We start from the raw sequence: 15,362 nt of genomic DNA on the forward strand, positions 1-15,362 counted from the left end.
CAAATGTAAAGTTTGTTAGCTGCTCGATATAATTTACATCCATCAAGAGGGTTCTTTTTTACTTGTTATATTTAATAATGCAAATATGTTAAAATGTATTTTTATCATCAAGAAACTGACATGAATGTGAGAACAGACGAGTGGCTCCGCTCTCCTTCACATTCTCTGCTCTGTGGACACCTGCATTCAATTTAAACTAATTACAACCTGCTCCTCACTTTTCATCTTCAGGTCAGGAGCTCCCCACTGGGCTATTATTGGAACTGATAACTGGAATACATTTTGCATTTGTTTTTATTTCCTGTTCTCACTTTCTGGATTATTAGCTCAAAATGAGTTCTACCAATGATTTTATCAATGATGAAAGTGTCAACCATCAGCCTATGGACATGGACGTGACTCTAGCTCAAACTACAACAGAAAAGGTAAACACTTTTGTAGCTAAGCGAACAGTTTTGTCAGTTATTATTAGTTGTTTCCATTTGTACATATACATACAAAACATTGTGTTCATGTTTTTTCAAGGTTCAAGAGTCAAGTGACTCTGAGCCACAAACAATGAGTGTCTACCTCAGAGTAAGGCCTTTTTCTAAAGAGGAGCTCAACAGTGGTGAAGACCAGGTAGAGACATGCAAATATTACTTTGTTTATCATATTGACATTTTAATATTTATTTTTGTTTTGTTTAGGAGTGTGTAGTGATTGAAAATGACCAAACGGTGACCCTGAACGCACCAAAAGGCTCTGCCAACATGAAGAGCAGTGAGAAGGGGATTGGGATGTCTATCCACAAGTTTTCGTTCACCCAAGTTGGTATCATTAAAGGTTTTATATTAAACAAAATGGATTCTTGTGAGTTTTAGGCCATGTTAGAATGTTCTTACCTCATCAAAAACATACCTGGAGTTGGGTTTTGTTTCATTTACACATGTTTGTGTAACCCTTTTATTATACTGTCTCCTCTTCATCTCTGTTCCACCTTTTGATGTCATGTAGTGGTAGTTTTCAAGTTAATAGTTATCTCATAGGGTGATTGTCATTTGAGAGAAGAATTCAACCTAAATATGCAGGATTTGTGTGTTTAAAAAATGTGTGAATGAAACAAAACAAAACTTCAGGTGTGTTTTTGACGATGAAACATTACAACATAGAAAATAGTGTAAAATTGGCCCTTTTACAATTCATAACATTATTCTTGTATTATGTAATTTTGACCTATAGATATTTGGTCCAGACATCACTCAGGCCAAACTTTTTGAGGAAACTGTCCAATGTCAGATGTCTGATTTCTTGAATGGGAGCAACGCCCTTATATTCAGTTATGGTGTCACAAATGCAGGGAAGACCTACACTATTCAAGGTGTGTGTTAAACTAGCCATATTTGTTGTATAATGGCAATTCTACAATGAAAAATAGTGAAGTGAAAAGTTGATAAAAAGACATTAAGACCTAGACATTAGAAATTAAAGGTGCACTAAGTCACCTTTTAATGGATATGTCAATGCTCTACCTTGAATGTTTCACAGTATGAGATTAAATAGTTCTACCTTACATTTATTAAAATACAGGCGGTTTCATAGCTCAAAAATACCTAGAAAACAGGCGTTCTGTCTGTGAGCGGGGTTGCCTCTCCACAGCTCTGACGTGTAACTTGGTCTGGTTTGGTCTCCATGAAGATGGAAAGGTTTAATGCCATGTGGTGAAACATTCGAGACAAAGTAATAACATCTCTGGAGAAAAGCATTTGACTAACCCACCATCTTTTAAGCACTAGTTAAGTTAAATTAAAAAAGCATATTGAACCTCGTATGTTTATTTTTCCAGCATATTAACACATGTCTATATATTTTTTGTATTAATAAGTTTATACACAGTATGTTACTCTTTCTTTAGGATCTCCAAAGGATCCCGGTATCCTTCCTCGTGTTTTGGACGCCACCTTCCAGCACATCAGAGGTCATCAGTACGAAGCAATGGACGTCAAACCTTATCTCCGTAACGATGCACAGTTTCTCACTCCAGATCAAGTCAAACAGGAGAAGAGCATTAAGGCTGCTATTTTCACTTCATGTAAAGAGGTAAAATTTTTCAGCCAGTTACAATTTATTTTATTTATGACTGTTAAATTCTTGTGTCAAAATTTTGCGCTCCTTCCACTCAGCAAGAAAACGGTAGGTTTAGTTCCCTAGCCAGCAAACCATAAGCTCTCTTTCTCTGATATCCATGTACTTATCTGTGCAAATTAAGTTTCGATATTACTTCATTATATTACTATAAATGGGAAAATTACAGTATATAGGAACATTATACCCATATCCCCATTTATTTACCTTCATAATACTGCTACCTTTTACCTTTTTTTTACAGATGTCTAATTGTGTTACTGTGATTCTTTTAGGAGAGTGACACTTTAAGAGGCAGTTGTGGGAACGATGCTTTATCAATGACTCTCAGAAGCCGTTCACCCTCCTGTTCCTCATTCAATGAAACTGGTAAGTGACATGAGCTTTGATAAATATCCATCCATCCATCCATTTTCGTCCGCTTATCCGGGGCCGGGTCGCGGGGGCAGCAGCCTAAGCAGGGACTCCCAGACTTCCTTCACCCCAGACACGTCCTCCAGCTCCTCCGGGGGGACCCCGAGGCGTTCCCAGGCCAGCCGAGAGACATAGTCCCTCCAGCGTGTCCTGGGTCTTCCCCGGGGCCTCCTCCCGGTGGGACATGCCCAGAACACCTCCCGAGGGAGGCGCCCAGGAGGCATCCGGAACAGATGCCCGAGCCACCTCAACTGGCTCCTCTCGATGTGGAGGAGCAGCGGCTCTACTCCGAGCTCCTCCCGTGTGACTGAGCTCCTCACCCTTATCTCTAAGGGAGCGCCCAGCCACCCTACGGAGGAAACTCATTTCGAGCGCTTGTATCCGCGATCTCGTCCTTTCGGTCACTACCCAGAGCTCAGGACCTATCGGGCCTTGCTGGCTCGGGGGACTCCTGAAGCAGCTGACGGGTACCGGCGGGCCAAGCGTGCTGCAGCCCGTGCAGTTGCGGAGGCAAAAACTCGGAGCTGGGAGGAGTTCGGGGAGGCCATGGAGAAGGACTATCGGACGGCCTCAAAGAGATTCTGGCAAACCGTCCGGCGCCTCAGGAGGGGGAAGAAGTTCTTCGCCAACACTGTTTACAGTGCGGGGGGAGAGCTGCTGACCTCGACTGGGGACGTTGTCCGGCGGTGGAAGGAATACTTTGAGGATCTCCTCAATCCCACCGTCACGTCTTCCGAGGAGGAGGCCGAGGCTGGGGACTCGGAGGCGGACTCATCCATCACCCTGGCTGAAGTCACTGAGGTGGTTGGAAAGCTCCTTGGTGGCAAGGCTCCGGGATTGGATGAGATCCGTCCTGAATACCTTAAGTCTCTGGATGTTGTGGGGCTGTCTTGGCTGACACGCCTCTTCAACATCGCGTGGCGGTCGGGGACAGTACCTCTGGACTGGCAAACCGGGGTGGTGGTCCCTCTGTATAAGAAGGGGGACCGGAGGGTGTGTTCCAACTATAGGGGGATCACACTCCTCAGCCTTCCCGGTAAGGTCTATGCCAGGGTACTGGAGAGGAGAATCCGGCCGATAGTCGAACCTCAGATCCAGGAAGAGCAGTGTGGTTTTCGTCCTGGCCGTGGAACACTGGACCAGCTCTATACTCTCCATCGGGTGCTCGAGGGTTCATGGGAGTTTGCCCAACCAGTCCACATGTGCTTTGTGGACTTGGAGAAGGCATTCGACCGTGTCCCTCGTGGTGTCCTGTGGGGGGTGCTCTGGGAGTATGGGGTCCGGGGCCCTTTGCTAAGGGCTGTCCGGTCCCTGTATGACCGGAGCAGGAGCTGTGTTCGCATTGCCGGCAGTAAGTCAGACCTGTTCCCGGTGCATGTTGGACTCCGCCAGGGCTGCCCTTTGTCACTGGTTCTGTTCATTGTATTTATGGACAGAATTTCTAGGTGCAGTCAGGGGCCGGAGGGGGTCCGGTTTGGGGACCACAGGATCTCATCTCTGCTGTTTGCGGATGATGTTGTCCTGTTGGCTTCATCAAACCAGGACCTGCAATGTGCACTGGGGCGGTTTGCAGCCGAGTGTGAAGCGGCTGGGATGAGGATCAGCTCTTCTAAGTCTGAGGCCATGGTTCTCGACCGGAAAAAGGTGGCTTGCCCTCTCCGGGTGGGTGGGGAGTCTTTGCCTCAAGTGGAGGAGTTCAAGTATCTCGGGGCTTTGATAAATATTGTTTTAATATTGTTTTGGTTTTCACATTGGCATCATATATTTCAATAAACTGGCAAATATTAAATGTAATACTATAATAACATGGTAATCATCATTTATAGCCATAGTGTCTCACCAGTGCTTGTGTGGCTGCAAAACTCCTTATTTTTCTTTACGAATATTTCTTTTAAAAACAAGAATACTGACTACTTATCTTATCTGAACATGTTACAAATTATCACATTGTCAAATATGAAAACAGCCCTTTGCTTGTAACATTATATTTTCTTTTTGCAGTGGTAGCAGACAGCACAATGACAGCAGATGGCGGTCACTTTGCCTTGTGGGTCGCCTTCTTTGAAATCTACAATGAGTGTGTGTATGACCTGCTCCAGCCCGCCCTCTGCTGTAAGTCCAAGAAAAGAGCTGTTCTCAGAGTGTGTGACGATGGAGCTGGAAACGCTTATGTAAAAGGTGAGGGTACATTCTCTTATATTAAAATCCAATGATTAAGTTACCTTTTTAGGCCACAATGAACTATGTTTTATATTTTCAGATTTGAGGTGGATCAATATTATGAATTTGAGTGAAGCAAACAAGATACTACAATATGGAAACAAGAACCGAAGTGCAGCTGCTACTAAAATGAACCAGTGCTCCAGTAGAAGGCAAGTCCACCTATATTGAAGTTATAATGAAGAAAATGTAAGTTAAATATTGGCAATAATAATACATGCATAGATTGATCACTAAAAATCATTAAGTTTTTGTCATTTTTTTTGGTCCTACAATCCATATAACGTGCCACCACTACTTATAATGTGAACCATTTATTTTACAGCCACAGCATATTTACAATGAAGCTGTTGAAAATTGACAATGATGCAGTGAAGGCCATTTCAGAGTAAGTATCTAAAGTAACAATTTGCATATCAGAACTTTTTAAAGTTTTTAGATGGGTCAAACTTAGAAATATTTTTTTTCAATGTATTTTATGGGAAGTTTACCTGTTGTTGCAGCAATGGATTATCTTTTTTTGCCTTTTTAAATAGACATTAATTTTGTTTTTATAATCTATTCTGTTTTTATTCCAAATTAATAAATGTTACTGGTTACTATGGCGAGCTCCCTCATTAACAACATGGTGTACTAACCCCAGTGCTAATTAGTTTACAGCTCCTCATTGTTTTCTGCAAGTCAACATCTCCGTTGTTCTTAGTGTTGTACTAAGGTTATTATGGCTGTAAACTCCTTTTGTTTGTTTCAGGTTTTCTCTGTGTGATTTGGCCGGATCTGAACGGTGCAACAAAACAAAGACTTTTGGAGAGAGGCTCAAAGAAGCTGCAAACATCAACAACTCTCTGCTCATCCTGGGAAAGTGCATCATGGCTCTGCGCAACAACCAGGGAGACAGGTGAAGCACATAAAACAATGGGGTAATTATTTCTTATTACTGGGTTTAGACTAGGCTTGGTTCTACTAAGCTGTATTAGTCTGAGCTGACAGACTAGATGGGGAAATGCAAAAGCATTTTTTACTTATTTTTTTTATTACTTTTTTTTAAAATTTTTTTTTTTATTTTTTTATGGCTAGAACCTTCCCAAGGTTGTAAGTGAAATTGCAACATTATGTAAAGTTCTGTTTAAATTACTATTGGTAATATGCTGATGTGGTTGTCCTTGGTCGCACTAAAAAGCTAATTGAATTCTGTTTTTACCTTGATTACTTAATATTCAATCAGCGGCAGCTTATTATAACTGTTATTTTTAATAATAAAGCATGAACAAAGGTTTAACAATTTAATGTCCTAATTTCTTAAATGTAATGAACAAATAAGGCTTAATAAGTGGTTTATTAAGACTAATTAAGGTATAATTAAGGTATTATAAAGCAGTACCTCGATCCTTTATGTATATAGCGGTGAAAAGAATAAGAAAGGATGAAGGACAATCAGGGCACATAATCTTCATATAAATGCACATCAACATTTCAATTTTCCTAGATCAAAAAGCTGCATCCCATTCAGAGAGAGTAAGCTCACAAAGCTGTTCCAGTCGTTCTTCTGTGGAAAAGGAAAAGCCTCAATGATCGTGAACATAAACCAGTGCGCCTCCACCTACGATGAGACCCTCCATGTCATGAAGTTCTCCGCTGTGGCCAGACAGGTGAGAAGAGAAATGTACAGACTCAAACTGAACCATTCAAATGTGATGAATAAAGACAAAGTAAATTATTATATGTAGTTATTTTTGATATTGGCCAATGAAAGAATACTAATACTTACCAATTTTGTCTGATACAACCAAATTATTCTACCAAGAAAAGATGAATGTTCCTTAAGTAAATGATACCTGTGTTGGAGCAAATGGGGGTGAGACGGGGTATTACAATTATTAGACCAGCAAGTGAACATCTGGGGGAAAAAATTATCAGTCAACTCAAATTATTCAAGTTAGAATGTATAATTTTACACTCGGAACAAGCTTTGTCATTATTGTCAGTGCACAGATTTGGTGTTGTGCTTTGGTAATTGGTTCAAATAAATGTAATAAATAAAAGTAATAATAACTTGAATAGTAGCATAATAAAATGTAATCAAATAAGTAAAATGACACATTACTGAGGAAAAAAAACACACACACTCACAACGCCTTGACCTAAATTGCTTTTCCTCTTGCTGCCTGTAGGTGGTGCAGGTGATCCCAGACAAGTCTGTCCACATGTCTCAGTGTTTGTTTGGTCGAGATGGGAAGCCCCTGGTGCGTCCTGGGACAGACAGCCCGTCTGTGGAGGGGTACCTGTCTGAAGAGGAGCTCCTGGATGAAGAGGACGAAGCAGATATGTCCCCTCATGCCACAAAACGTAATATATTCAACATTAAAATCACTGTATCTAAGCTGTTTTTTTAGAGTTACATGACACTTTTTCCTGGTTTGAATTAATTACAGTGGTTATGGCCCAAATTTTTCATTACTGGAAACTCTGACACTTAAGACCATATGCTGAAAATATAAAGGCACTTACTTAAAATTGTTTTGCTTTACTTATTCAAAAGGGAAAATGCAAACAAAATAATATATTAAAAAACATTTTTTAGAAAGGTTTACTCAAAATTTGATGCTTTCACCTACTTGTTTTCCTATCTAGATGCCCTATTCCAGTGTTTTGTTCCCACATTTTAATTTTTCACTTGTATTGTTTTTATAGGAGCTTCTGAACATAATAGAGAATCTGAAAAGTAAGTTATTGGCTGAACGTCGGAAAAACCTAGTTCAGGAAATGGAAATTCGTAAAGAAATGGGGGACGCCATGATGCAACAGATCATGGAGAGTGAAGAACTACGCAGGTATAATTACTGTACTATCATCTCTAATTTTTAAAAATCTATAGGTTTAAAGGTACATTGTGTAACTGTTCTGGTGGTGGGCCCGTCAAATGCTTTTCTGAAATGTTTCACAATATGGTACTAAACATTCCTGTCTTTGTGGAGACTAAACCAGACACACAGTTATGGGTCAGATCTGTGAAGAGGCAATCCTGTTTAGTCAGAATGCATGCTTTTCTATTTTTGAGCTATAACACCACCTTGCATAAATGTAAGGTAGAACTGTTTAGTCTTACTGTGCAACATTTCAGAGCAATGGCATATCCATAGAAACGAGGAGGTGATGGACCCCTAACCAAAAAGTTACATGGTGCACCTTTTTAAAGAATTTGTTGATCTTATTTTCTAGCCGAGAGATTGAGGAACTGAAGGAAAGTTACCAGGAGAAGTTGGAAAACACTTTTGAGATGTACAAGGAGGCAATCAAAGAGCACGCCTATCAGAACGCCATGAGGAACCTGGAGGACGATTATGTCCCACTGGATGAGTTTACAGCTGAACAAGAGAAAGTGGAGGTATGATTTAAGTTTCGTTGTACTCTCATCTCCTAAGGCAGTGTCATTTCCAAAAGTATTTCAGATTTACATATAGAAAATGAACTTGCAAATGGGTGAACTATTGATGTTTGTATGTGTGCAAGCTTGAATCAATAAAAAAACAAAAAAAAAAAACTTAAACCTTTTGGGAGGAGTTTTTAGTTTATATTTAATGCAGAAGTAGTTCAAAGTACTCATTGGTAAACCTATGTACTCACTGGTTCCAAATGGCTCAAATTTTATTATGCACAAGTTTCTCAAGTCTTATTTTATTGCAGGCCCTTATTTCAAATTAAACGGCTGTTGTCCATCATGTTGAATTAAAGCAATGTACCACTAACGCCCTCTGATGTGTCTTTCTTCTTGTCTCTTTGCAGGAGTTGAAGCGTCAGTTGGAGACAGCTCAAGGCCGAGGAGGTTCAGTGGAGACGACAGATCGATCTACTCAGACAGAAACACCCAGAGAGACAGAAACAGCAGGTACAGCACATGTTCCCTGTCTCCTCTTTAACATCTGTCAAAGTACGGACACATGTACCTTGGATTTTCTCAGAATCCAAAATCGAAGCACCAAACTATTTTGTTCTGAATGATACAAGTTTCGGAGAGGAGATGTCTTCCACATTAGAGAGATGCAGGATGTAAATAACCATCTGTGGTTGGATTATCTCAAGTTTGCACAGATGATTTTCACCTGGTGCCAATTCCCTTCTGGATTTAGAAAAGAATATAGAAAGGACTGGCTGGTCAGGCAAGCAAAGTCCCACATTAGAGCACATACAAACTATCACAGCAACTCTTTGTCCGCACTTGTAAATAGTTCATATAATTTAATGTAAAATGTCTGGAAAAATTTAATAGAAAGCTCATTGTGTTAGATTAGAAGAGGGGGTGGGATTAAACAAGTTTTCTTCTTCCCATTCCTTTTTGAGCCAATAAAAAAAAATAATAATAATAGTTATTTCTGCTATGATTTCATTAATGTTATGTTCCGTTGTAAAAGAATGTAAATTTCTTACTTGCCATTAAAAAAAAAAGCATAAATCAACACCTTTTAGTCAGCCGTGGGTTGGAAAACTTGGTACCAACAGAATTTAAGAGCATTTCTGAGTTTAAAATCTAGAAGTCCAGGTTTCACTCTTGCCAATCTAAATGAAATGTGACAAAGAGTTTGATTCTGTTCTGTATTGCGTAAAATCGTAATCGGGAATGGGGCTGAAAATTAACAATACATGGAATCATACTACCATTTATCTTTTTGTTTTAACAGAGTTGAGGTGTAAGAGGCTTTATCAAGAAAAGTCTGCACTGGAAACCATATGTGAGAGCAAGCAACAGGTACTTGTGTGTATTGTGTGAATTTAGTTTTGTTTTTGTCCATTATTCTTGCTAAATGTTTGCTCTTCAGTTGATTGTGTCATTGGAGAAAAGTTTGAAAGATCTCAATGAGGGACATAAGTGGCTCACAAGCTGCCTCTCGGAGAAGTCACTGGAGGCTGAAACGCTCGAGAGGAAAGCTCAGGATCTGGTGAGCAAATATTCACTGTGTTTGATGGAAACAGCTAAAAAAAATAAGAAGGAAATATTCAGAAGGTATCATTTGTAGCCAGATTTCAAAATTGGCTTTTAACAGTAGTACTAAAGAGTCAGTGATCAGATAAAAACAACTTCCAAATCACCAAGTAAACAGATGGTCACTCTGCACAACTGACAGGTCTAGTCTTCCTTCAGTATTCACAAAAAGTGTGCGTGAAATGTATGTTTGTATGCTTATTGCAAACCAAATTTATCAAAGGGTAGAAATAAAGACACCATAACCTTGGTGACCCATCAGAAAAAGTGACATTAAGGTAATGTAATCTTTTTATTTTTGAAGATTTTAAAATTGGATTAAGTATTAAATCGTTGCATTTGAAATCCACATGGCAGGTTTTCATGTTTTTGTGATTATTACTTTAGGCAAGACAGTATATGTGGTGAATATTTGACATCACTCCCACTTCACTGGTGTAAAGTTAAGAAAAGTTGTAAAAATACAGGAAGTACACGAAAAAGGATGAATTAGGTCAAATGTTTAGCAAAATCTTAAATATTTGACTGTTAGTTTGGTAGTCTAACCTCTCATATGTGCTTTAAATTAACTTATGAGTTTTTTTTTTTCCTTTAGTGTAAATCTCTAGAGGATGTCCTGCTGCAGAACATTGAAAAAGACAGAGAAATCGAGACCCTAAAACAACAACTGGAAAACAAGTCCCTAAAGACGAGTCCACTGCCGCCAAAGCCCAAACGTGGTCTCCTCGCTAACATCAAAGACGCTGTGACATCGCCAAGAAATTCTGGCTCTGCTCGCACCCTGAGAAAGACTGTGAGGGCTGTCAAACGCTAATTTTATACCATGTTTTTAAATGTAAAATATTTTATGTGTGTGATTATTTTAAAATAAATTAAATGGTTTTTAAAGTGGGTGGAGAGTCCTGGTTTATTCTTGTGTGAAATAAGGAGCTCCACAAATGGTTATAGTTTTAATGGCCAAAGCAATGTTATGGCTTCATTGTGAATATTACTGAGCTTAAAAAGAATGCTTGATGAAACTTAAAGGTCCTATTCTACACAAAATAGACTCTTGTGATCTTTAAGCCATGTTAGAACAGTGTCATTACCACATGACATCACAAGGTGGAACAGAGTATTTTGTGTTTGAGCGAAGAACTCAGCCTAAATATATAGGGTTTGTGAGTTAAATGTGTGTGAATGAAATAAAACACAACTCTGGGTATGTTTTTGACAAGGAAACAACACAACAGAGATCAGAAAATTGACCTTTTAATGAAGACAGTATGGAATCAAACTGATGAATTTTGCCATTATTAAATTACAAGTCTCACTGCTAAAAATAAACTTGGAAAAACTTGCATTCTCATCTCCACAACCTGACTGAACTTTGGCCTAATGGCTGTCTCCATGGAGATTAATACGTTTCATGACTGTGCACTATTCTTGAAAAGTCAGCAGATGACCACACATGAAAAGTTACATTATTGGCTTTCCCCATGCTCTTACTCAAGAGTGAGAAATTGTACAGTATCTCCAGTAAAATATAATCCCCAGTAAAACCTTAGCCCCACATACAACGGCTGTGTGAACGTAGTCTGGACTCTGTGCAGAAGCGTCATTGTGTCTGAAATACTGTAAAAACACACCACCCCTGCATCGTGATCCAGATAGACCCCTATTTTAGCTGGAATCGGACCAGAGACCTGCGATTGGACTTTGTTAAACTTAAACAAACAGCCAGTTTTGTCAATACATAAAGCCCAAGATTTGTCATTAAGTCCAAAAACACATTCATTGCTACTTCCTTTTCTCTTTAAACTCTTATATGCGAATCCTATATCCACCATTGAACCTCTCCATTCCAATTCCCAATAATGGCGACTGATCAGATCTTCTCTGCTCAAAACCTGCCAATAGTAGCTGAATCTATTAGGATTTTTGGGGTATTTTTGGTCTTCCTCCATAAGCGTAGCTCTTCTGTCCCCATCTGAAAGCTTGATTTGTGAATGGGCAGTGTAGGAGTCCATTGTAATTTGACATGAATATTTCAAAAAGTCCTCTCTTGTTTTTGGATCTGGTTGAGTTGGCATCTTTTGAGTTTCTGGTAGTATTTTAGCTAGTTCTTCCGTTAGAGAAAGCTTTAAGTTATCAGTTAGATCTGCCACAGAGATAGATACACGATCCAAAAATGTTACAGTATTTTCAGTTGACATTTCTGTATTTTGGATGTCGTCTTTTGTCTGGATTTCACTGGATAACATTGTATATTTGTGTAGGAAGAAGTTATGGTCAGGAGTTTGCACTAAAGAGTTCAGTTCAGCTTGGGTCATCTTCAGTTCTTTAAGCTCAAATTCCAGATTTTCCAAACGCTGTTGGATTTTCTCCTCTTCTGCTTTTTGCCATTTCCATAATTGTTGTTCTATGTCGTACATTTTTTTCTGAATTAGATGAATCAGCCCAGTAAAGCTCTCCACTGTAATTTCAACTGCTTCCTCTGCATTGCATTTTAGATCAAGCTCTTCTTTTTTGACACTTTCCAAATCAGTTTCTTTATTTAGAATTTTCTGCACAACTTGGTGATGTCTTGCTTCAACTTCTAGCTGCTTCTTATCCCTCTCCTCTGCAGCTGTAACTACACAATGACCAATATGTTGTTTTTCCATGCAACAGGCTACACAAATGAGCTCCCGATCTGTACTGCAAAACATCCTCTTTACTTCATTATGTTTGGTACAAATATTTTCTTGGATATTTCTGGTTGGCGTCATCAGTTGGTGTTTCCTCAAAGCGTCTGATTGGTAGTGAGGTTGTAAATGTACCTCGCAATAGGAAGCTACACATTGTAAACATGACTTTGTTGCTTTTAGTTTATTACCAATGCAGATATCACAAGTTATATCTGTCTTCTCAGCAGGGCAGTGGTCAGTAGACGCAGACTGGTATCCACTTTTCTGTAGCTGCTCCACCAAAACATCCAGCATTGTATTTTTAACCAGGGCCGGCCTTGGCGCAAAGCTCTGCCTACACTGTGGACAGCTGTAAAGTTCAAAATTTTCCTCTCTGTTCCAATGGTTTTCAATACATCTCATGCAGTAGCTGTGCCCACAAGGGATAGTTACCGGGTTGTTTAGTAACTCCAAGCAAATAGGGCAAGAAAAAGCGTCAAGGTCTAGCTGAAGTTTGCTCTCCGCCATGTTTTTGCTGTTAGTGTTGTGGAGTTTCACTTTTCACTGGGTGGGTGGGTTGGAATGTCACTGGGGAACATTGGGGGCAGTGCCATGTTGGACCACCCATTTAACCTCAGCCAATAAGAAGCAGCAAACACTAGCTAGTTTTTATTTTCCTTTTTTTTTTTTTTTTTGATTTTGTATACTGTATATATTTATAGTTTAAGCTGGTGCGTAATGATCCCAGACCCAACGCACAACCAGGGAAAGAGAGAGAGGCAAAGAGAAAGAGGGACAGAGATAGAGAGGAGGAAAGCTAAGAGAAAAGGAGAGAGGGGAAAGAAGCAGAAATTAAAATAAATAAATAAATGAAATTTGAAAATGGATTGGTAATTAAATTGTACACCATTTTCACTCACTTCTCTGTGCAGATTCTGGGTCAAACATGTAAGGTTAATAAATGTCTTTTAACTAACAATAAAAAAAGGAAGTGAAAAAAATCTACTGTACATTGTGAGGACTTTCACCTTGTGGAAACTGTCTTGACCTCGCAGCATAAGGATTTGTTCGCTCAACAGTAGGCAGGTACTTTTCTTTCCCCTTGATAAAATTCACTAAACATTCTCTTTGTTTCGGCGTTAAATCCTCAATCTCGGGAGTCACAGAGAATGTATGGCTCTTCACTGATTGGCTGGTGCCTGAACTTGCACTTCCGGGGTTGCTGCGAATGGTCCAGTGTATTCCGATTCCTGACCTAGTCTCTGGAGAGAAATGGGCGGAGGTACTAGGTGGCGCCAGCCTGGCTAAGTGGACCTGGTTTTTATTATAAACCAATTTTAGTCTTGCTCTTTACAATGAACAAAATATAAAATAATGATATATTGTCTAATACTAAATACCAGAGAAAAAATATGTTTTTTAAAGGTTTTATATTACACAAAATTTACTCTTGTGAACTTTTAGCCATTTTAGATTGTTGTTATCTCTGCAGAAACATACTTGGAGTTGTGTTTGAGTAACCTTTTATTATTTATCTGTCTACATCTCACTATGGGCCTTAGGCGGTTTATAAACTAGACAAAAACATACAACACCATTCACTCACATTCATTCACTTGGGGCAGTATTATTCGGAGTCACCAGTTCTCTCTTTAAGACGTCAAAGAAAGTTCACATGTGGGCACCATTTAATCCACTATTTTATACCCTCTTTGTCCTAACCATGTCTTTACAGCAAAGTGCCCCTCTCTCTCTCTTTATGCATGGGATTGTACACCTCTATAGCAGTCACGGCATACATTTCACGCTTGGTATATGCTGAACATGCGTCACTTCGGTCAAACGAGGTCGTCCATTATCTTGAGTCCTAAGGGAACAAAAAAAAGATACAAATGACCAAGTTCTAGGAAGCTATACACAAGCTTAAGTGCATCGCCATTCAATTTTCTTTTTTTTTCTAATTAATGCATTTTACACTTAACTTCCTAAATTTATAGCCAATTACTTATACTTTGCAGCTGATGTCCCAACATTCCCTGGGGGTGTGATGATAACTGGAGGCACTGCTCTGTTTGAAGCTCTGGTACTCAAGTAGGACTTTAATCTGACCTTTATTTTAACACAATCTGACCAGAAAGAGCTGAAAGATTTGTCTCTCACACACAAAATTGCAGTCACAAGCATTAGCCAGGAGTTTATCAGTCACTCTCACATTGTTGTTGAAAATCAAACACCTAAACAGGACCATGAATGCTCATATTGATCACAGGCTTCTCAAAATATGTTGTTTAAATCAGTTTTGTTTTGTTATTTCTTGAGTTTTCAGATCTTTTTTGTCAGTGTTTGCCAATAGAGAGTCGAGAGAGAAAAGAAAGGACACGTCTTTATTCCCACCTTTTCATCTTGCAGTGCTTACAGACCTTGACATCAACACACAACACACAACTAAACACTGTTATATACTAGACCTATAATATATATATATTATATATATATATATATATATATATATATATATATATATATATAGCCATTTGAACAGTTAAATTCAATGCATAATCTACTCACAATCTAACAAGGGGGTACTATGCAAAATCTACATTTTAGAGCAGTTTGGAGTGATCTAAATAAGTTTTGTGTTGGCAAATTTTGTAAAAAAAAGTGTAGTATGCCTTTACACCTTTATATATTACATATATAAAGGTGGCTCATAATGTACTGACTGCTTTAATTGGAATGTTACATGTACACTACTAGTTAAAAATTTTTAGAACACCCTAATTTTTGCAGTTATTTATTGCAAGTAAATCAAGTCGCGCAAGTCCAATCAAGAGCTTGAAATGGTACAAAGGTACATACTGAACAGCCAGAGGGTAAGAGAAAGATAAAAGATAACAAAATATAAGTCCAAGCTCTACCAAAACTACATCAGGAAAAAAGAAGAAGATGGTAAACTGGAAAACATGGAGTGTCCAGCA

General features: G+C 39.0%; 2 protein-coding genes across 2 annotated transcripts; one reads left to right on the forward strand and one right to left on the reverse strand.

Annotated features, from left to right (window-relative positions):
- The first annotated feature begins 197 nt into the window (after positions 1–197).
- zgc:56231 (uncharacterized protein LOC406257 homolog) lies at positions 198–10,628 on the forward strand. Its single transcript, XM_055151160.1, is given in 19 exon segments — positions 198–425; positions 526–621; positions 690–809; positions 1,222–1,360; positions 1,895–2,079; positions 2,400–2,493; positions 4,540–4,716; positions 4,799–4,910; positions 5,084–5,146; positions 5,510–5,656; positions 6,245–6,407; positions 6,930–7,088; positions 7,090–7,104; positions 7,450–7,589; positions 7,978–8,143; positions 8,542–8,644; positions 9,435–9,502; positions 9,573–9,692; positions 10,332–10,628. Coding segments are annotated over 19 exon segments (2,379 nt in total). The 5' UTR covers positions 198–332; the 3' UTR covers positions 10,551–10,628.
- A 431-nt stretch (positions 10,629–11,059) lies between these two features.
- Positions 11,060–12,912, reverse strand: LOC110165463 (tripartite motif-containing protein 16-like). Its single transcript, XM_020930661.2, has one exon. It carries the CDS (start codon positions 12,910–12,912, stop codon positions 11,221–11,223), a length of 1,692 nt encoding a protein of 563 aa, XP_020786320.1. The 3' UTR covers positions 11,060–11,220.
- Positions 12,913–15,362: the final 2,450 nt, after the last annotated feature.

The sequence above is a fragment of the Boleophthalmus pectinirostris genome, unplaced genomic scaffold (assembly GCF_026225935.1).
Source record: "Boleophthalmus pectinirostris isolate CB_2022bp ecotype Guang Dong unplaced genomic scaffold, ASM2622593v1 HiC_scaffold_15, whole genome shotgun sequence".
NCBI lineage: Eukaryota > Metazoa > Chordata > Actinopteri > Gobiiformes > Gobiidae > Boleophthalmus > Boleophthalmus pectinirostris.